General features: G+C 34.5%; 1 protein-coding gene and 1 pseudogene across 1 annotated transcript in view; one reads left to right on the top strand and one right to left on the bottom strand.

Annotated features, from left to right (window-relative positions):
* The first annotated feature begins 1,317 nt into the window (after positions 1-1,317).
* The window catches only part of EYA4 (EYA transcriptional coactivator and phosphatase 4), a 46,187-nt gene continuing 24,173 nt past the window's right edge, over positions 1,318-23,331 (top strand). The window contains exons 1-6 of the mRNA XM_006915403.2: positions 1,318-1,435; positions 1,595-1,717; positions 3,440-3,519; positions 7,129-7,312; positions 13,919-14,052; positions 15,500-15,583. Of these exons, the coding sequence (XP_006915465.1) occupies positions 1,333-1,435; positions 1,595-1,717; positions 3,440-3,519; positions 7,129-7,312; positions 13,919-14,052; positions 15,500-15,583 (708 nt within the window). The 5' untranslated portion in view covers positions 1,318-1,332. The remainder of the gene's footprint in view (positions 1,436-1,594; positions 1,718-3,439; positions 3,520-7,128; positions 7,313-13,918; positions 14,053-15,499; positions 15,584-23,331) is intronic.
* Positions 12,580-12,698, bottom strand: LOC112482644 (annotated as a pseudogene).

Raw genomic sequence — 23,331 nt, 5'->3', positions numbered from 1 at the left:
AATATACTGACTTTGTAGTAAAAATTCCAAAGTTCTGAATAGTTTAAAGAAAATGTAAAAAGATTATATTATATTTAAACATTAACACTTCATAATGTGTTCCATTGTTACTGTATTTATATTGGATTTCAAGTCCTAATATATATTTTTAAGAATATGCTCTATTGCTTTTATAACTAATGTAGTCAACTTATTGAGGACAGGGGTAGAAATTTCAAGTTTAACTATATTGAGTGTATAACTCAATTTGGTTGCAATCAGCAAGGTGTGTCAAAAATTTGGATTCCTGATTCATACACGTTTAAATGTTACTTTCAGCAGCAGCTAAAATATCTGTTCTTAAGTATAGGCTAGGGATTGGATGGATATCCATTTGGGAATATTCTGTAAAATGTGACATGATGAAGGGAAAGGCATTCTATATCTTTTCAGGAGGCTGCCTACCTAATGTGTTCCATTGTTACTGTATTTATATTGGATTTCAAGTCCTAATATATATTTTTAAGAATATGCTCTATTGCTTTTATAACTAATGTAGTCAACTTATTGAGGACAGGGGTAGAAATTTCAAGTTTAACTATATTGAGTGTATAACTCAATTTGGTTGCAATCAGCAAGGTGTGTCAAAAATTTGGATTCCTGATTCATACACGTTTAAATGTTACTTTCAGCAGCAGCTAAAATATCTGTTCTTAAGTATAGGCTAGGGATTGGATGGATATCCATTTGGGAATATTCTGTAAAATGTGACATGATGAAGGGAAAGGCATTCTATATCTTTTCAGGAGGCTGCCTACCTTTTTTTTTTTTTTTTTTCCTTTTCTAAGATTTTTAGTTATTAGTAGAGAATTCTTGGTAGGGCTGTTAATGACTTTTGTAGTCATTGCATTAGGTCATTAGGTCACTCACAGTGAACAGAGATATGCTCATGAGCATATTAACTGGCCTGTGCTCTGTTTTCCTCATTAACATGTTAACTTGAATATAATTTGGATGTAAGTAAGAATTATAGACCTGGAAGAGACTTTAGATATAATACCTAAACCAAATTTCTCATTTTACCGGTATAGACTTGGGAGTTTAATTGCTTTGTCCAAGGTCACTAGACTGGTTTGTAGCAGAGCCTAGGCCCCTGACATTCAGACTCGTGTCCCTTCCTATGTTGTTAAAATTGTATTGTGGATAAAGAAGAGGATTACTTCCTGGCAATTATAAGGTTTCACTGAATCTAAGCTGTCTGAACTAATATGCAGTCTTTGTTGCCACAGTAATGCTATTTTTCTGATATTTAGGCCCTATCCACACATTCTTTCTACACCAGCAGCTCAAACAATGTCTGCCTATGCAGGCCAGACTCAGTATTCGGGAATGCAGCAGCCAGCCGTCTACACAGCCTACTCACAGACAGGACAGCCCTACAGCCTGCCCACTTACGGTATTTCACATCTTCTCTCTTCTTCTTTGATTATAAGCAGGTAATCCTGCTGGCTAGTAGTTGTATTTTCTAAGTTTTACAACTCAGAATTAAGATCATTTAGTAATTAAATGGTTGGCACATTCATTTTCCAAACAGATTTGGGTGTGATGTTGCCAGGCATCAAGACAGAGAGTGGACTTCCACAAACTCAATCTCCCTTACAGAGCGGGTGCCTCAGTTACAGCCCAGGGTTCTCTACCCCACAGCCAGGCCAGACACCATATTCTTACCAGATGCCAGGTAAGTAGCCACAAAGGAGACATGTTATGAGAATGAATTTGAATGAGATTCCATGGCTTCAGACTAGGACTATATAGTCATGGAGACAGTTTTAAATTTTACCTCTGCTCACACAGTTTCATCAGAAAAGGCAAATAACTAGAAAGAAACATGATGAAAAAAAGTCGAATAGACATCAAGAAACATGACACATATCAAATTTAAATACTTAAGTATGAGTTACATAAGACTGGCAGCAAACTTGGTCTAAGCAAAGCACCCTACAAGCCAGTCACCATGCCAGCAGTCACATTTGGCATATACTTAAGTGATTTCAAAAATTCATGACAAAAATCAGTATTTTCTTATTAATATTCCTTTAGTACATAATCCTGTTTGATTCTATTTAAAATCAAATTAGCACTTCTCTAAGTCTCATTTATCACTGAATGTTCATTCCTAAAATACCTCTCCCCTATTGATACTATATATCTTAATAAGAATATGTATATAATTTGTACTACCTCTCAAATCCTCCATATATGATCATTGAAAAAAAAAATTTCCCTCTTATTTTTGACTCCAAGTAAAATTATTTTTAATCCTCATGTAATAGTTGCAGAAAAAATTTAGGGACATAGTAGAAACATTAAAAGCTGTTTCCTATCTGTCGTTTTGCCTATATCATTAGTAATAAATTCGGGGCTATATTAACATATTTGAACCAACTGGTATTTACATGTGAATCAATTGACTAAAAGGAAATAATTATTAAGACCTTTTTTAGCTGAAACGACAAGTCCCTTTTTACCTAGACTATAGATAGAAGTGTATTTGCATATGTGCTACAGCCATAATGAGCCATGTGGCTTCAGTTAGCGGTGTGAGAGGCCATAGAGATGTTTTCATGTATTCCCCCAAATACGTTCTTTTTCATATTAGGTATTCCAGATCAGGTGACTTTGAGTTGATTACATAATTCTATTGCTATTCAAAACCTATTGATAAAATAAGCAGCTGCCTTAATAGTCTTTCATTTTACTCCTTAACAAGTACATTCCAGAAAAACGTATTTAAAAAAATCATCTGCAAATTGATAATTCACTTGTTTTGGCCCTAATTTAAAATAATCATTAAATAAATTTCTGACCTTACAGTAAATTTTAGCAGGCCCTCAAACTGTAAATTATTACAGTATAAACCCAATTGAGTTTGAGCCCTAGTTTCTAGCTTTTTGTTCTAAGGAAAGGTCAAGGGAATGAAAAGACGGAGCTGCAAGCCTCAAGTCTAAATGGGTTTTCTGTGTTTCTTTCTTAAGCTACCCCTGTCCAAATGCTTAAACTCAGGTAATTATTGTATGCAGAAAGCAGTTGACATGACCATTTGAAAGTTCCAGTAGTCTAGAAGTTCCAGAAGTCTAGAATTAGTCTGTCTGTGTAATGTTTTATTCCTTGAGTGCTTCTGCACTTCTAGACCCTTAACCCTTTGACGTAGCTGCAGCCCTTGTTAAGACTCTTCTCACTTGTTCTTGTTTAGCTCAACAGACTTTTCTATTGGAAAAATCTTGCCTATCGTTACAAGAGGTTTAGAGTTAAGCACATTTTCTTGTAAATCTCTCAACTTCAAATTTCACTATCTTAAGAACTAAATTAAAAATGTCTCTCTCACTAAATTCTGCAAAGTGAAATATTTTTATTCTTTTATAAGAAATACTTTTAAACTCAATTTGTTTTTTACCTCTAGGTTCTAGTTTTGCGCCATCATCTACTATTTATGCAAATAATTCGGTTTCCAATTCAACGAATTTCAGTGGTTCACAACAGGTATAATAATTTTTTTTATTTATGCTTTTTATATATATATTCAGATTTTTGAAGAATGGTTTCAGGTTGGCAATTAAGTGCATATTCTCTCAGAATAAGGTTCTTAAAATTAAGATGGCATTTTAAAGTAGCAAAAAATTAGCTATTCAGATTTTTTGGGATTATGTGTAATTCTGGATATTTTATGTTTCCTGTTTACCAAAGGTTTGCCTTTTAAACATTTAAGCTGTGATTGTTTTAATCATTCCTCATGGAATCACAAAATGTGTATGTTCTTATTATCTTAAGCTAAACATAATTTAGTTTAAACAAAATTATACCAGTTTTGTTCTTCTTGATAAAACAGTTTCATTATGAATTAATAGATTGAACTATATCAATAATTGGATAGTGCTATAGAATATATGACATTTTTAGTCCAAAATACCATTTATTAATAAATAAAATAAAATGCCTCTTGACTACTGTTGGCTTTTTAATTATTATTATTTTTTTTAGTTTTATGATTCCTTTGAATAATTTCTACTTTCCTGACAGCTGTAATTTTTCACTTTTTGTCACTATACCTGCCTTTAGAAGTCCTTTTGGTCCTACTCCTAATTATATTTTTAAAATATTTTCGTGAGTTTAAAATCTAGCTTGTTAGAATTGTGTGTGGAGCAAGAGTGACTGTCTCTGAATGAGGGGATCAGCTTGGATTGAGAAGTGTTTCCTATATATATTGATGCTTTCAAATCTTTTGTGCTTATTTCCTAATTCTCAATGATGTTCAGAGTAGTTGAGATGGAAGGGATGTTTGTTTCCTGGGTGAACAATACATGCTATTTTACTTTAACATAATTTTGTAGAATTTTATGTATCTGAATGTGAACTACTACACAAATGTTTGCTCTTCGGATTTACTGAAGGAATTATATTAATTGCCTTCTTTTAATTTTTATTAACAATAAAAGGTCAAAATGAAATTTTGATTATTAAATAATGTGGAATAATAATATTTTTGATGAGATTCAACTGCAGCATTTGGTGTGAGAAAAATTGTTTTTTAAACAGTAAACATCAGAGCCAGTATGCATATTTTATATTTAAAAAATTGAGAATTTTTGAAAATCCAGATAGCTTAATTTTACTCATTTATTGATACAATAAACATTTAATAATCATTTGCTAGTCATTAGATTTTTGACTAGGCATTGGTAATTCAAAAATAATAAGTCATTGTTCCCTACTCTCTGGAAAGACACAATCCTTCTAAAGAAACAGACATGAAAATAATATGGACAGAGAGTGGGACCTAATGAGTATAAAAATAGGAATATACACTAGGCAGAGTAGTATAAGAGAAAGAACTACTCCGTTCTACTTGGGAGTATTAAAATGATTCATAAGGAAGAAGAAAGATTTATATCTCAAAATAAATCAATACTGTCTGAAAATTTAGATACAGTGGCTCCAATATGCAATGTAGCCTGTATTTTGGACCATGCACTGAATACCAATTTATTATTTTAGCAAATACTTATTGAGTAGTTATTCATTATTAGGACCTGGTGTGTATGCTGGGACATGAAGGCGGGCAGGGGTGGATCGGACCTGATTCCTGCCTCATAGAGCTTACAATTACTGAGAGAAGCAGTCAATGAAAGTGAACACATAAATAAATAGAGAGAAAGCATGAGGGAGAGAACAGGGTCCTATTACAAATATTAATAGCAATCTCATTTGAGTAGTGGGGATTTCATGGAAGGCTTTTCTATGGAAATACAATTAGGCCATGTCTTCTAAGAGTTAGATGAAGAATGAGGGCAAGGGTGTTCCAGGCATAGAAAGCAGCATGTACCAGATCTCCTGAGGGGTGAAAAACTTTGTGTGCCAGTGAACTCAAAGCAGGCTGGAGTTTAGTTTGTCCATGAGGATCTGGTGCAGAAACACATACCTATCTGTGGAGATAGGCCCAGGCCTGCACATATAGGGCCCTGTGGTTTATAATAGGGAATTTCAATCTTATTCCAAGCCCAGTGGGAAGCTGTTAAAGGATTTTGAGCAGGAGAATAGCATCATATAATTTATGTTTTGAAAAGATTAGTCTGGCTTCAGGAACTTTGAAGAAAGCCAAAAATGGAAACGAGGAGACAAATTAGAAAACCCGTCCATTGGCTAGGACGGGAAGTGAAGGTAGCTTAGACCAGGGTGACAACGGTGGAAATGAAGAGAAGCAGAGATCTTTGAGATATGTCTGAGTACAAAATGACATTCACCAGAAGCTAGTAGTCTGGACCTTTCCAATAAGTAATTTCATCTTCCTCTAAGGGCATTAGCAGCCTAATGGAGAGCTTCCACACACACATGCTAGTCAGGCTCTCTGGTTTTCAATCCCAGCTCTGAAACTTGCTAGCTGTCTGACCTTGGGCAAATCACTTAACCACTCTGTGTCATCGTGCCCTTCAATGTAAAATGGGAATGATGATAATAGTAAATAAGGGTTTGTGAGGATTAAATGGTGAAATCCATTTGCAGCTTTAGAACATTAACTGACAGAAAGTAAGAACTATATGTTTGCTATCACTCTTTTACTCTGAAGAATATGTATAGCTAGGAATTTCGCCCAAATATTGCTAAGAGATTTTCTTTTGGCTCACAGGTGGTAATGGGGATAATCAGATCCTGAAATGAACAAATAGAATTTTCACTCTTTTAATATTTCATAATCCTTTCTGTTAATATACATATTTGCTTATATATATATTTATATATGCAGAAAATTTCCTTTTTTGGAAACCGCATTGAATGTGGATTTTTTTTCCCTTAGGAACATGGATCAGGAGATTTTAATTTTGATCAAAGATTTGTCATCATTGATAACAATTTGGGCTAAAACATGCTAGATATATTAAACACAAATTATTACAACAAACCTTATTCATTATCTAAATATGTAAAAAGATTATGGATTATTTAGATAATTTTAAGGTTTTTAAACATTTAATAAACATTTACACATTTAATGAAAAGCCGCTCAGAGGAGTCGATCCGATGCTTTTTTTTCTCTGTAACACATGAGGCAAATTAAATGTTTGAAAAATCTTTTATTCATCTTCTTTTATTTACTCTTTATCTCCTGCTAAGAAAACAAAATTATCAAGGGTAGCCTAGAAGGAAACAAAAATCCTAATAATGGAGACTGCACTGTGCATGGAAGCTGAGAGGGGACAATCACACATCCTCCTTGCTGGTGATGTTAGATGTAGGGGGACAGATGCTGTGAATATGAACTGATTCCATCTCCTCGCCTCTCCAAGTGCATAAGACCTAATCCTTGGAAAAGTAATTATGGGGCAAAGGAAGAATATGTGCAACCTTTAGACAGATTAAAATATATGTACTGGACCAGGTTTGCAAAATCAGCAGGGTAGTTCATGATTATGTGCATGTAGAAGATACCTGGGAAATAGTTTCAGTTCATCAGGATCCCCTCAAAGCTGTTGACTCTGAAACAAGTGGAGCCAAATACTGATTTTTCAATTTAGCATAGTGGTTGCTTTCCTTTCAAGCATACAACAGAGTAATTTCTCTTTCAAGCACACACACACATCTCAATTATTGTTTCAGGATTATCCATCCTACACAGCCTTTGGCCAAAACCAGTATGCACAGTATTACTCAGCATCGACATATGGAGCGTATATGACATCAAATAACACAGCTGACGGCACATCGTCCTCAACATCAACCTATCAGTTGCAAGAATCTCTCCCAGGACTGACTAGCCAACCAGGTACAGATCTTCATCCAGGTGAAATATCTTTATATGTTTTACTGTGTCTAACAATATGGAGTTAATGGACATTGTAAAAATAAGGCTGAAAGCTTCCATACAATTATGCTCGTGTTTGGAAGCTTGTTTAATCTGTGCTAGTACCACTGTATTAAATGAGGTTCTTCTTCTGGCATTTCAGAAAATCCTTCTTTTAGACATAGGGCAGTCAGGAGATTTTAATCTTAAATGGCACGGGACATAAGAATATAAATAGATATAAAAAGGCCAGTGGACCTTTTGCCAGACTAATTATTTTCTGAAGATCTTGACAACATAGAAAAGTTGCAGTATTATCTTCTTTGGGTATAATGGATAATATTTCCTTTATGCATGAGAGATTGTGTAGTTCCTTTACCTGCATGAGTTATCAGAAGCTCCATCCAGTGAATGTTTCTTACATTCTGAGGATTCGTAGGATCATTGATAGGTATTCTAATATCTTTGTCTGATCAGCACGTATTTAAAATCCATTATTTTTTTCATTGAAGCTTATCTATATTCTTATTGGAATTGTATTCACTGACACATATTTAAAATTAAAATTAAAATCAAGTTTAGTAGAGATTCATTGTAATTTCAATCGAAATTCCAGCAGGACTTTTTGGAGGAATTATCAAGATGATTCTAAAATTACAAGGAAAGGCAAAGGAACTAGAATAGACAAAATAATTTTGAAAAATAAGAACAAAGTTTGAGGACTCGCATTGCCTGATTTTAAAACATATTATAAAGTATGGTAATCAAGAATATGGTATTGGCAAAAGGACAGACACTTAGAGCAATGGAATAGAACCGAGTCTAGAAAGATATCCAAAAACATATACTGGAAAATATATTTTGAAAAAGGTACAAAGTGAATTGGAGAATTTTTTTTTTAAATGGTGCTAGAAAAATTGGACATGCATCTACCAAACAGCAACAACAACAAAACAAACACCAGAATCTGGACTCATAACTCATATCATATGCATGTGAAAACCAAAACTGTAAAACTTCTGGAAGACATGGAGCAAATCTTTGTGGCTATAAGTTATAAAAAGAGTTTGCAGATATGGTAGATAATTTTCAGTTCTTAGCATACTTTCTGTTGAATTTAAAGAAGAAATTATTTCTTCTTGTAACTATATTATTCTCTCAACCAAAATCATAACATTACACATGTCTGCATTTTTGAGGAATTCTGTGACCTCAAAATTTTAGTTAAGGTAGCTTTAAGTTTGATTTTGCCTTTTCAGATCTGGCATGTACCCAAAAAGTAAACAAGTTTATAACTGTGAGATTTTTCTCTATTATTGAAGAAATCTGCAGTATTTAGTTTAAGGGTATAAAAATTATTTCTCACTAACCAGCTCTCCATTTTGGAATTAAAACAGAGACTTAATTAAATCCACAATTTTTCATAAATCATTCATTGTTGACTTCTCCCATTTTTAAAATAGAAACATACTTCATGTTCTATAAGAGAGCTGATTGTTCTGATTTAGAGATAAACCCTAATGAAATAAAGTTGGATCTAAATATCTAAAACATAGAAGTTACAGTTATTCATTACTGTACTGATTAAAGGATAATTATTTAATCATGTGCAGTGTTGGCCCAAGAAAAAGCATAAGGTGATTGGTAATGACTGAAATTATTTGGAAATTGCAAATAGCATTCACTTATTACTTTACCTTATTAGGTAGTTTGACAGTGTATTTAAAGAAACATTACCATGCTGATTAAGAACAGATATTTTAGTTCATTATCTTTATAAAGCTCTCTCTTTGCTTTTAACATAAAGATTATATTAGGTATATTATATTTTTGATTTGCATTCAGAAAGTTCGATGACTGATTAGCACATTAAGATTAGAGATATTTTTATAGCTCCCTGTCTTAAAATATTTTAAACATCTTTAAATTTTTATATAATTGGTGATTTGTAACACTATTATCCTTTACTCTGAGACCTTGGCAAACATTACAATGCATTAGCTAATTAAACTTTACAAGTGCTTCAGAAAAGTAAAGGATATAGTAAGATCACTTCACTCTTTGAAAAGAAGCCAGTTTCTGAGGCAGAACTCAGTAGACTTTCCATAGCTTCATGGCATTTCACTTAAGGACAGGAAGAAAAGCAAAGTGCTAATTCATTTAATTAAAGCTGACAAGAGGATTTAGGTAGAAAGAACTGAGCGCATTTAACTTCTCTGCCAATATGCATTTTCCCTACTTGCAGCATTAATGTTCCCTAGTGTAAATTACCTGAGTGAAATTTGGCAGAGGCACTGAATTGACAACTTTCTCCTTAAAAAAAAAAAAAGTGTCAACTAATGTTTAATGACCAAATGAGCTCAAGTTCCTGGTTTTACCCTTTATCGGAAAAAAGGATAGCACCTTCAAAAGTTATAGAGGTCAGTACAATTCCACATGGGTGGTTGCTTTAGGAGCTCAGATACAGCCCTGATTTCTTCAGGACCTGCTCCTTTACTATGAAATTCTTTCAATGAATTTCTTGGCCCTTATTCTCACAAACTGTATAGAGTCTATATAACTCTTTTGATTAGTAGAAACAGATGTAGATTTGACCTCTTTGTAACCTGGAGGGTCTGTTGCTATTTAGAGGAGGAAGTATAGCCTAGTGGTTAAAGCAGGAATTCTGTAATCATACCATTTCACATACAAGCTTTTTCATCTTGGTAAATTAAGTGCCACATGTCTCCAGCTTTGCCATTATTAAAAGAGGATAATGAAGGACTAAATTCACTGAGTCAAAGTGAGGTATATGTATATGTGTGTGTGTGTGTGTGTGTGTGTGTGTGTGTGTGTATAAATATGTGTGTGTGTATACATATATATAATGTAAAGAATGTTCACAATAAAGAGTGCTGACAAATCAATAATAAAAAGATAACCTAGTTTTTAAAGGTCAACAGTTATATCATAAAAATAAGATACCAGATGGGAAATAGACATAGAAAAATATGTTCTACATTATTACTCATCAAGAAAATATTAATTAAATCTACAATGAGTTACTGACATACCCCCACAATAGTTAATATAAAAAAGACTAGCAGTATCAAGTATTGGCAAGGATGTGCAGCAGCTGGAATTCTCACTGCTAGTAAGAGGGTGAATTAATACAACCACTTTGGGAAAAGGTGGTAATTGTCTACTCAACATGAACATATGCCGTCCCTCTGACCCAGCAGTATATACCTTAGAGAAATGGGAGCTTGTGTCTATGAAGAGAAAAACAGGAATGTTTATAGCAGCTTTATTCATAAATTGCCTAAAATTATGAATAACCCAAATGTCCATCAACAGAATGGATAAATAAAGCAGAGTATACATATATAATGAAGTTCTAGACACATTAAGGTAAGAACAGACAACTGTTCCAGGATACAGTGTGAGTCAGTCACACAGACATAATGAGCAATGAATAAAGCCAAACACATATTTCAATAAACATTTTTGAAAAGAAGACAGTATGTGACACATACTAAGGGTTTAATAAATGTGGAGTTACTCTTCTTAGTTCTTTTAAAAGGCTATGGCTTTAAAATGCTTCTGTCCATATTTTGTCCAAATTCTTAGAGCCCTGTTAAGATCTTTTAGTAATTTAGAAAGAATCAGTAGTATCAAGTCCTACTTTTATTGAAATCCAGACACTTTCTACAACTTCTTTACCCTTCTTCCTCCTGCTCTTTTCACCTCTTTGCTGTGATAGATATTGGCTCCCAGCTCATTTGAATGGCTGAGTTAATCCTGCCAAACTCCTTCTTTATGGATTCAGTCAACAGTCAGCCACCTATAACATTGTAGTGACTTTGGGATTTAGTAAGATTTTGTCCTTTTGGCTCTTGGAGTTTCAAGAACAAAGCTGCCTTATGATAGTTAACACCTACAAATTTATCTGTAATGAATAGGAAGACAGATTGTATGTAATGTCATCCAAAAAAAAATTTTATAAGCATATTTAATAAGTGATGGTTAATTTGAATCAGCATTTAATTTGAAAGAGAACTTTTGATTTGCAAGACACAGTAATCTTAGGAAAATTCTGTTTAAAAAAATAACTAAAAATAGAAAAATTTTTGTGTGATATTTTTTAAAAGTTGGTGTATTTAAATACCTAAAGCCTAGTTAATGCCTATACAAGTAAGCTGCAACATGATTTACTATAAGATAGGCCTATATTAAACATCATAACTAAAGAACTTTTTATTATGCTGTCTACTCTCACATAGTTAATAGCAGAGACCCATGCAATGAACTGTGCTAGCAGTGTTTTAAGAGCAAATAATATTTAGAGCACAGACCTTTTTTTTTTGATGCTGTCCTGACATGCACAGTGTTTCCCAAAGAAAATGTTATAGCCATTATAAATTATTAGAGGTTAGCTATGTAAAATTTACTATTTATTTAGAATGTATCAGAAAAAACATTACCTAAGTATCTAATTTGTTCAGATTTGATTATTTCAGTTAATAACTGCTCAGTTGTCCTTATAATTATTTTACTTTAGTTTTATGATAAAGCATGATAGCCATAACATCTTTATGTTTAAAAATTTCATAATTTAAATTTAATATAGTTTGCCACTGGATTCTCATAGAAGTTTTTACTTTATCCATATGATTTAAATGAAATTAAATATAAATCAGATTTATCTCGATAATTCAAAAAGGTAGCTGCTATTACCCATACTTTAATATACAAAAAAAGAAAAGAGAAAACTGAGATTCAGAGAGATTGAGTAAAATGCTTGCAGTCATTTGGTAAGTCTGACTCTTCTCACTCGTGGGGTTTTAGTGCACCTCACTGTTGCCCTTGTTTATCTTAACACCACCCCCCACAAAAAGGCCATTGCTCAGTACTCCCTATCTCATGAGATGTGAGATGCTTTGCCACTAGCTTCAGACATGTCAGACTTTCAGGTATCTGTGGGACATGTAGAAATTAATTAGGTACAAAATCTGAAACTTAGATGTGTCCTGGGGGAGGTATAGATTAATGTATGAGTTATCACATAGAGAGTGGTTAACCTACGAGAGGGTTAGATCACCCAGATGATACAGTGCGAAGACAGTTATAAAAGGATGCAACTTTTTTTTTTTTTTTTTTTTTTAGGAAAGGAAACCTTTTTTTGACCAAAAATCGCATTTAGGCAAGGCAACCCTTGTTTGACCTCACAAATTGCAAGGACCTTGTCAGCTTATAATCCTTTATTTTTTTATTTTATTTAATTTTTACACCTACAGCACCTGGTCTTCCTAGGTGGTCTCCCATCCAAGTACTAACCAGGCCTGACCCTGCTTAGCTTCCGAGATCAGACGGGATTGGACTTGTTTGGGGTAGCATGGCCATAGACAAAAAAAAAATGGAACTTTTCAATACGAGCACTTAAGGAATGGGAGAAGAAAAAGGAGATCATGTCTCCTAGACAGAGAAGGACTGGTGACAGAGATTCTAGAACTAGGAGAGTGCAGTGTATCAGCTGCCAGATATGGTTCTGAGGAGGTACCGTTCAAGAGGATCAAACACAGTAAGGAGATCCAGGAAGATAAGAGCCGAGTCTGTCTATTGCATTTACAATTAGGTGGTTACTGGAGACTTTGGGTAAGAGGAGTTTTAGAGTTTTGGTAAACCGAAGCTGGATTATGACAAATAGATGTCAGGAAGTGGAGACAGATGTGACGTCCAGTACTGTAGCTGCTGGCCACATGTGACTATTGAGCACTTGTAATGTGGCTAGTGCAGATGGAGGTCTGTTTTAAGTGTAAACTATACACAAGACTTAGTATACAAAAGAGATTATGTAAAACGTCACTGATAATTTTATACTGATCTTTTTATATTGATTGCATGCTGAAATGATAATATTTTGGATAAATTAGGTCAATTAGCATCTATGAATAAAATTATTTTCACATGTTTCTTTTTTACTTTTTTTTAATGAGTCTTCCAGAAATTTTTAAATTTATGTGTGGCTACATTTGTAGCTCGTGTTATATTTCTGTTGGACAGCACTAGTATGCACTATTTTTTTAAGAAATGTCATGTAAAAAGAGAGATAGCAAGCAGTTAGCTTCTAGACAGAAGTGCAAGGTCAAAGGGAAGGACTTTTAAACTTATCTGTGACCTCCAGAAAAGGAAGAGGTTGGAGGGAAGATGAGAGAGGGTTTGACTAATGGAGGGATATTCCCTAAGAGGTGAGGATGGGGAGTCGAGTTTGCAGATGGAGGCGTGGGATTGATCCAGAAGACATTTTATCCTCTGAACTCTGAGGTAAGGAGGTGAGAACAGATCTAAATTTAGATAAATATGTAGATGGGAGTAGAAACAGGAAGTTGAAGGCATATGGAGTATAAAAGACATTCAGGTTTAATAGATCACAGAGATTAAAACTAAGAAGGATTTGTGTGACCTACAAAATTTTTTTTGTATTTGGGATTATAAATCTTTTTTTTTTTTTTTGTCATAGGAGCTTTCTGTTTTATAGGAATTTGTTAAGGTAATTGATAATGAAGATTCATACCTGATCTAAAAATGAAGTGCTGTTCTTGACATAAGTTATGTTATTTACAGGAGAGTTTGACACTGTGCAGAGTCCCTCCACACCCATCAAAGATCTCGATGAGAGAACATGTAGGAGTTCTGGGTCAAAGTCCCGGGGAAGAGGTCGGAAAAATAATCCCTCCCCGCCTCCCGACAGTGACCTGGAGGTATGCTGACTCATCCTCAAAGAGCGTAATATGATCTTTTATTTTTATTGAATACATATTCTGTACTTACAGTTCTATAAAGTTTCAAACTTAAAATATATGTATATGTCTTGAAATGAGTGGATCTACTTTGTAGTAGGCATTTCGCCGCTGCAAAGTTAGAGATTTCCTCTATTATAATGGCCAAATTAAAGACAATAACAACTTAAAAATGATAACGCTTTATAAATTCTAGGCCTGAGATAATTGCATCCTTTGGTTCAAATTGACACAAACAGAAATTTAAAAAATAAAGCCATTATTCATGGGATAATTTTCTATGCCACACTCCATTTGGTAGTTCTAAAGTAATGAAAGATGTTTATTTGGGTCAGTTAATTTAAAAATGTAAAAATCTGTATGGAAAGGAAAAGTTGTCTTCTGAAAAATAGGAAAAATTCCAATCATTTAATACATGTTAAAATTTATATTTGTAAATTCTGTAAATGTTTCCATGTGCTATTTGCGGGGGTCAGGGGAGGGGGGTAGTTTGAAAGCTCTTTTGAGATTTATCCATACTAAGCAGGTTGATTCTTATTATGAAGCATCAGGAGAAACTATTTTTAACCATAATATATTACTTCTTAAACAACTGCATACTTCAATTAAGTAAAAACATTAAATTTCCAGATTGAATAAAGTCAAGTAACGGTCATTGGGCCTCTTTCTAAGAGATTATTTCCAACAGCAGCATATTCAAATGCCTTCAAGGACCTGGAGTGATAACAAATTTATGAACTGGGTTAGGGAGCCAGGAGATTGTGGGGAGCAGGCAGCACTGGCCCAGTCAAAAGCGGTCTGCCCATCACTGCCATTGTCGACTACCAGTACCACAGCTTCTAGTTTCTCTGCAGTCAGAACCCTGACTTTTGTGTAAAATCTCCTAATCTTGAAAAGCTGGTCAATAATTTGAAATCTTTCAAAATATTGTGCGGGCTAAACAATCCATCTGATGGCCTAAGCTGACCCAAGGGTCTATCCGCACTTTGCAATTTCTATTTAGGCATTGCTTATTGATTCTTTTAAATATATTTTTAATTAATTTTTTGCATGAATTGCAAAATTTCATGAATCCTTGAGGCGTAAAACTTTAAAAGAGAGTTTAAGCTCACTTGTATCATAAAGTCCAAATATGTCCTTTTTGAGTATTAACAGCAAGTAAATGTTTGGATGAATTCATTCAAATTAAGACATCTGATTTTTAAGCTTGTTACTTGTATCACTCTCTCCACAGGTTTTACAGAGTTTAGTTCTGGCAAATTTGGGGAAGAATTAATGGAGCAGCCTAGTTTTCTTTAAAATGGTATTAAGATTATATCCAATAACTAAGTGAGATGTTTTCTACTTATAAAGAGATATCCGCTTCCTTAGAACTTGATAATTCTTTGATATTTATCTCTTTCCTCAGCGTGTGTTTGTCTGGGACTTGGACGAAACCATCATTGTTTTTCACTCACTGCTCACAGGTTCTTATGCCCAGAAGTACGGCAAGGTAAGGAATCAAGAAATTTTACCCCAAGAAATCATGTTAGAATTTGATTTTGTTCAAAAATCAAAAGCCATTTAAAAATACATTTAAGTGTTTTTGTTGTAGTCTTGTCAAATCTGCTCTTAATTATTTCTTTCCAGTGGCCCATCGTTTTTTAATGTGAACTGGAATTTTACAAAACTAATTAGAAATTGGATTTCTTTTTCCTTCTTCATGAATTTGAGTTTTCCACATCGAAACCAAGCTTATTATTCTGACATAATTATTTTAGAAAAACAATTTGTGAATTGAAATGGACTTTAAACATCATAAAATTATATATTATCCTCTAATAAGGGAACTTTAAGAAATCGTTTGAATTAATTTGTTGTACCAAATGTTGCTATAGAATACCATTTGAAATAAGGAAGTAATCTTTTATCTGATAGATCTTTGGATTTATGAATAGAAGTGTTTTTGTAACTTAAGTAAGCACATGAATAGCACCCCCCCCACACACACACACACACACACGAATTCGGAGACAAATGGTCTCATTACTCCTTTTCTCTTTTGCCATTGTTTTCACAGTGAGTTAGCTTCTTTTAACCATGCTATGAAATATCTGTATGAGTGCTTTTTCAAAGACTGATGCAACTGCAACAGGCTTTTTAGCTGGAAACACAGTTGTTTAGGTCATTCCTGTTAAAGTCTTTGACTCTGTAGGACTCATAATCTAACCAGTGTCAATTCAAAACATGGTAGCCTGCCTTCAATTCCTGGATTCAAAACTGTATCTAACTTTGATTCCTTTGCATGTCACACGTACAGAAGTGTCTCCCTGTGTCACATAATTTGAATAGGGTCTTATATCAGCTCAACATGCAGTTTTTAGAAATTGTGTTAAGCTTTTCTTCCAGACTAGTAGTGATGAATTGCATTCATGTATTTCCTCCTAAATTACACTCTTGGTGAATTCTCATTGCATTTGATTTTTAGTATAGGTAATGAATGTTGCTAAACAGATATGAAAAGTAACAATTTTGTTCAATGACCATTTAGAAGTCTTAGTCTCTGTCGCATTCATCATCATCTAAAATAGTGGTCTTCAAAGCAGAATGTATGCAAAATACTCCACTGAGATAAGGAAAGAAAATATTAATGTGTGCTTATACAGATACACAAACACACACTTGTATCTTGTAGTTTCTATTGTCTGTTTCATAGCTCACATACTTTACAAATACATGCATATGATTATAATTTAAAGAACATGTATACGATTCATAAGTAAATTAACTATGTAGAAATTTTTGGTGTGTGTGCCAAAATTGTATTACTGATAGAGTATGCAATCTAAAAAGTTTCCAGACCATAACCTAAAGCATTTCTTCTGGAATAATTTCGGTTTGTGAGGAATACACAGCAAATCCTGTTGAACTGATTCCAATATTTCTGTGCAGCTAAGTTTCATATTAGATAAATGTTTAAAATAAACAATCTAACTTGAACACATGAATCTAAATAAAGTTTCCTTCAAAATAGTCACCATTAGAAGCTCTATCTAAATATCTGTGTTGCTTCCATTATGCCAAATCAGTGGTGGAACTAATCTTTTGGAATTACCTTTAGATTTATAAAATGTTTACTAACTTCAACCTTTCATCCTTTTGTGGTAGTTTTGATTTTTAGAAATAGTGAGATCATCTGAATCCAAGGCAATGATGAATAAGAAGTATGTGTGGTTAAAATAAGAAGTATGTGTGGTTAAAATATCACTTTTTTTTTTTTTTTTTTTTTTTTGTCAAAAATACCATAAAGTTGCTTTTTCATCCCAGAACTGAGCATGGCCTTCCATTTGGGATAAGAAGGAAAGCTAAAAAAAGAAGGCAAGGAGGGGTAGCAAACCATAAAAAACATCTTTAAATAATGCAGCTGCTTCCCTGGATGACTCAAGTAATTTCAAAAGCAAAATTCTCACACTTCCTGGCGGTGCGTCACCGAAATAAACCTGCCACCTCCCCGTGCGGCAGCTGGATATGCAGCATTTATTCCACGCACAAGATCCATTATTTTAAAGTATTGTCGCAAAGCTTTGTTTGAATACAAAACAGAAACATTTTCTATGCTCAGATGCTTGAAACAGCAGAGCTTACTGAAAGGGTAGGGGAGAAGGAAACTAATGTTTATTTAATGCGCACAATGTGCCACACAATAAACATCACAATTTTAAGTGGTAGTTTTTTCTCCTCAACCTATAGACAAGGAAACATACTCAGAGAGGGAATAAAATGGGTGCAAAGTCACACAGCTAGTCGGTGGCAGAGACGAGTCCTGGGTCCCTGGATTTTTTACCTCAAAGCCCTCGTCATTTCTGCTACAGCACATCACACAATATAACTAATTTACCATGAATACGATATATAAGTGACTTTTCCTAAAAGAAGTAAAGACAGAAAGTGAGGTACTGTGTAGGCCCTTATGGGAATTCTCCTGTAAGTTGGAATAATTCTAATTCTCTTCTCTCACACAATTGGGATTTTTTCCATCAACAGGTAAATCTTAAATGTTTAGTGAACTAAAGTTGGCAGACAGATATCATCAGTACCTCATCAGTGCAACACAGGAAAAGAATCAGGGGCACTATTGGAAGGTATGGGGAAGATAAACTTATATTTACAGTACATCTCCTCTGTGGCGGAGCCTGTGTTTGGCATTTCACAAGCATTAGGGCTGGTGGTTAAGGACAAGAACCTTTGAATCAGGGAAACGTAACTATGAAAACCCAGTGCTCATGTGTATATCTTTTTGACATGGGGCAAATCATTTAATCCCTCAGTCTCAATTTCTGTAAACTGGGAACAATATTATCTATAGTGTATAAGAATTAAAGAGAGAATATGTTTAACTGGCTTAGCAGAACACTTGGTATGAATTAGCACTCAAAACAATTGTAACTTATTAATCACTTTCACAAATGTTATCCTACTTAATTCTCATAATTACTCTGCTGTAGTTTATGATGATCTAAATTCTATGGATGAGGAAACCCAGATTATAAGGGTTTAAGAAACTTGACCAAGGTCACAAAATAGTAAACTGGTACACATATTAGAAATCAGTTCAGTCTCAATAACGAGTCCTTGTCCTTTATACTATTCTGGGCTACTCGAAGGGAGCCTGTTGGAATTGTTGATGAAAGAAACGTCGAAACCTGTAGAACATTTTTGTAAGAGTTAATTCGAGCCAAACTGATGACATGTGCTGGGGAGCAAGATTTCAAATACTATGGAGAATAACAGTTTGCAGTTTCTTTTATGCATCTGAGGTTAAGGAGGTAATGTGAGGAAGATTACGTGAAGGTGACAGCAAGGAGAGAGTTGGATTACAGGATAGTTAAGATTCTGTGCTCTCTGGAGAGTGGTCTGATTTAGAATAAGGTCTGAAAGAGGTGTCTCAAAGGTGTATAAATGTAGATGCACAGAAAGATGGACAGAGTTTGCTTAAGGCAAAGATAAGCTTTTTAGTAACAAAGTTATGTGCCTGGGACCTGACTACCCACGATGGCTTGCCCAGTTAGGAATTTATGATCTGATCACCTGTGAGGTTACTTTCCATAGAACCTCTTTGTTCATCTACAGACTTGCCCATGTTGAATATTGTTTTACTCGGGGCAATTTAAGAAAAAGTGAAAACATTTTTAGGCTCATTTTTTTAAAATTAAAATGAAAATACCCTTATTGAATTCCATGAAAAAGAACTTAGATGACCTCAGGAAAGAAGTCCTGTTCCTGAATGATCCTTAGGCTCATTTAACCTCTGAGCCTATTTCTTCATCTGAAGATGGTTATGGTCCATTTCCTTCCTGGGCTTACCGGGCAGGTTAAATGAGATAACGTGAATATATAAAAGTAGCACACAGCTCTGAAAATTATCATCCACATCCCAGGCTGGAGAATTCTAAGTAAAAATATACATTATTTCCCAAAAATGAGAAATGGCTAAAGACAGATACTTCCCAAGATGCAGATACGGCACACAAAGTGGTACTGTAGAGCCCTGAAATATAGTGAGCTGCTAAGGGAATATATAAGCACAGGAGATGTAAAATCATATCTTTCTATGGCCATACCTACCTGTCTCTTGCTCTTCCCTGCCCCCCATAAATAAAATAATAATAAGTACCATTTTTGAGCTTTTGCCATGTTCCTGGTGCCCTGTTAAATGCATTATCTCCAGTGTGATTGATTCTTTGTCGCACAGCTTGTAAATGGCACGGCCAACCAGAACTCACATCTCTTTGACATGCTTTTAACTTCTATACTCTTTTTGTCTCAAGTTTTTCCCCCACCATATATAAAATAAAATTTGTGGAACGTAATAATTCAAGAAGGCCATTTTACTCACAAATTTCCCTGTGTAATGAACTTTTGTATTTTAATTAAAAAAAAAAAAAAAACTTTTGGAAAATCCTACTTCCATTTATAAATAAATAATTTCGTAAGTTTTCCAAGATCTGTCTAATATGTTACCACTTTTTGACTCTGATCAGTTGTCAACACAACATGCTCTTTTCCCAAGCAGAACTATTCTTGGATATTTACCATGATGGCAAATGAGGGATGTCAGTATTTGAGCTCTGCAGCCCATGAAGCTGATGATGGGCTTTGCAGCTGAGCACCAGTTGGCATGTTGAGTTTTCAGCACTGAAACCTCTAAAAGAGGAGTTTGTAAATTTGCCAGGACATAGACCAGAAATCATCCATCATCTGTTAGAGTTTCCGAAGATTATTTCTATTTCCTGATTAATTGTATATATTATTTTACCTGATGAGTTACAATAATTCCTCTTTGGATGAGAAAAGGGTGAAGGGAGCTAAATCAATTATGCCTTAGGGATTTGATTTATTTTGCAGCATTAATGTGTCAAGTGCTATGAAGCCATGATTCTCTAAAGTTATTCCACAATAAGGATGCAAAGGAAATAGCCCAAGTCAGGGAAAAGACGGAAGGAAAAGTGAACAGTTGCCTTATACTGTGAAATTAAAATTCAAGCTCCCAAAACTATGTACTCATTTTAGACAACATCTAATATGAGAGCAGTGCTGGGGAAACAATACATTTCCCAAGATAAATCAATTGGTTACTTTTATATTAAACAATCTATACACAGTTATATAGAAAGACTTCTGAAATAGTATCAGCTAGATTTTAAATTCTAGGATAGTCATAAGGATAAGTACTGACTTAAGTGTATGTCAACTAAGGAAAAGCAACATGATTTAATAGGGAGTGATTACAATTAATCGAGTGTTGGAGCCATAGATTTGAGGCCACCTGAATGGAAGCGTGCAGTTATCTCCCCTCTGAGCACAATGGTTAGAGCATTCTGTTTTAGAGGGAGAATGGTCCTGAGTTCAAATTCATGCCTCGCTTCCTACTATGCATGTGCCCTTGGATAGTTTATTTAGTCTTTGTATCAATTACCTTTTATAGAAAATGTGGAAAATAATACGATTAATAACTTGATTAGGAGGGTTAAATGAGTTAATGCATTAAAACTCAGCACATTGCCTACCACAGAGTAAATGTTTAATAAGTGTAACCTGTTTTATTTGGTTTCAAGGGAATTTAAATATTGGGAAACTGAATTTTCAGGAAATGATATTTTCTAAAGAAAAATGCATCTGTTTTTATCTGTTATCTCATAATGTGAAATACTCAGCTCAATGTTGCAGAGAAGTGCAGAGTGACTAGAGAGTGGTTGTGATATATATAAAGTAATGAATACAGAATTTACAGGCCTCAAAAAATTTTACAGCGTATTTCAAGGTTGTACATAGTGCACCTGCGTATATGCAAATATTATGTACTTCAATATAGTACATATATACATAAAAGTAAAGCCAAATCTAAGACAGTGACATATCTCAAGCTCTATCTTAGGGAGTTTGCGAGATGGTGCTACCTACTGACTCCTCTTTCAAAGCTCTCCTTTACTCTTTCACTGAGTATATGTTTATTTTAGAGAAACTGTTTTCTCTATTGGATATAATGGCTCCAGGTGATATCATAAATGGCCAAATATTTTACTTTAATAACCTCACCAAATTATTGCTGGGCATGCATTAGAAAGGGAAAGGATATTGAAGGGACATCACACTTATTAACTTAAAACTAATACACCCGAAAGATAAATGGTAAATTAGTTTCTTAAAAACACAAACTCCTAGAATGCTTTTCTATAAGCTCCCCTGAAGTTTCAGTCCTAGTTTATGATCTCGGTTTATGATCAATCTCACATCTTTGTAAGGTAAGGGAGGGCAGCCAACTTCCTTTAAATTTTCTTAAATCATCATCAAGTCTCCTTTTTCTAAATTAGTGTCTCGCCTATCTTTTCTACGGCCTTCTTCTAAAGTACCACTCCCCTTTGTTCATGACGCTGCGTCAGTTGGGTGTGTTCATTTGCTGGCTCTGCCATAGCTCTCCTCTCAGCCCTATGCTTTCTAGCTCATCCTTCCACGGCCATTCTCACTAACTTGACTCTTTCCATTCCATCTGGCTGCTATATTATACTATTTGTATTGTATAGTATAAAAATGGTATTATTTTTATATTTAAAAGTATTTATGACATATGATGGGCTAGAAAGGCTAAAAATAATAAAAATTAAACAAATCCCATCAATCCAAAGGCTCCTCAATAGCAATAATATAGCAACTATAATTATAGCGTATTACTACTGCTATAATTCCCCCTGACGTATATTTATTCTTTTATTAGTTTGATAAATTTGGGTGAGCTTTATTCAATGGATTTTCTTCTGATTCAAACAGTAGAAGTGGTAGTGCTAAGTTGTGTGATGCCTCTTTCATGGTTTCTGGTTACTTAATATGAACTCCTGTTTGATTGCAAATATGTTACTTACACGAACACTTGGATTTTGAACAAATCCTTTTTTTAAATTGTATTTTATTATCAGTTTCAAGTATACACTACATTGGTTAGACATTTATATAGTTTATAAAACCATCCCCCTGATTGCTTTCTCACCTCTGGCTCTGTACTTAGCCAATACATTAATGCTAACTGCATTCTCTATGCCGTGCTCCCCATCCCCATGACCATCTATCAATTGATAATTTTGAATAGATCCTTTTAATCTAGAGCAAGAATTACCTAGTTTTTCACCTTTACCAGCTCCCCAGCAGGTAGTTGGCTACATGACTAAGAAAAGAGTCACCATGGGTCATTTGATCCCTGAAGTTAAATCTACAGGTGGTTCTTAAATACTTCACTTCCCTGAGGTGAAGGTGGGGTAATGAATGCTTACTCATAACTTTAAGCTATTTCTAGAGAAGCCTAGTTCCCAAGAAATTATATTGAGCCACCATTCTACTCAGTGATCAGACTAACTCAAGTCTTCGAGTCGTTGGTAGTACCCCAGAGAGTTAACTCCTGGGAAACCAGAAGGTCATACCCGCCAGTCTTCCCTCACTGTCCCAGACCTTCATGGGAGCTCTCAGACCAGTGCATTTAAAAATATTAACATGCATATGAATCACCTGGCAATCTTGTTAAACTACAGACTCTGCCTCAGTAGGTGTGGGGTAGAGTCTGCGATTCTGCCTTTCTCACAAGCTCCCTAGCTGATGCAAGTGCTGCTGGTCTTTGAACTGCGCTTTGAGTAGCGAGGTCTTAATCTGCCGATTCACTGTCTTGTTTGTACATTAGACTCTCTGGTGAGCTTTGAAATTACTTATGCATGGCTC

Source organism: Pteropus alecto, unplaced genomic scaffold (genome assembly GCF_000325575.1).
Source record: "Pteropus alecto unplaced genomic scaffold, ASM32557v1 scaffold185, whole genome shotgun sequence".
Taxonomy (NCBI): Eukaryota; Metazoa; Chordata; class Mammalia; order Chiroptera; family Pteropodidae; genus Pteropus; species Pteropus alecto.
Note: the sequence above shows the minus strand (reverse complement) of the source record. Positions and strands in the feature narration are given on the sequence as shown.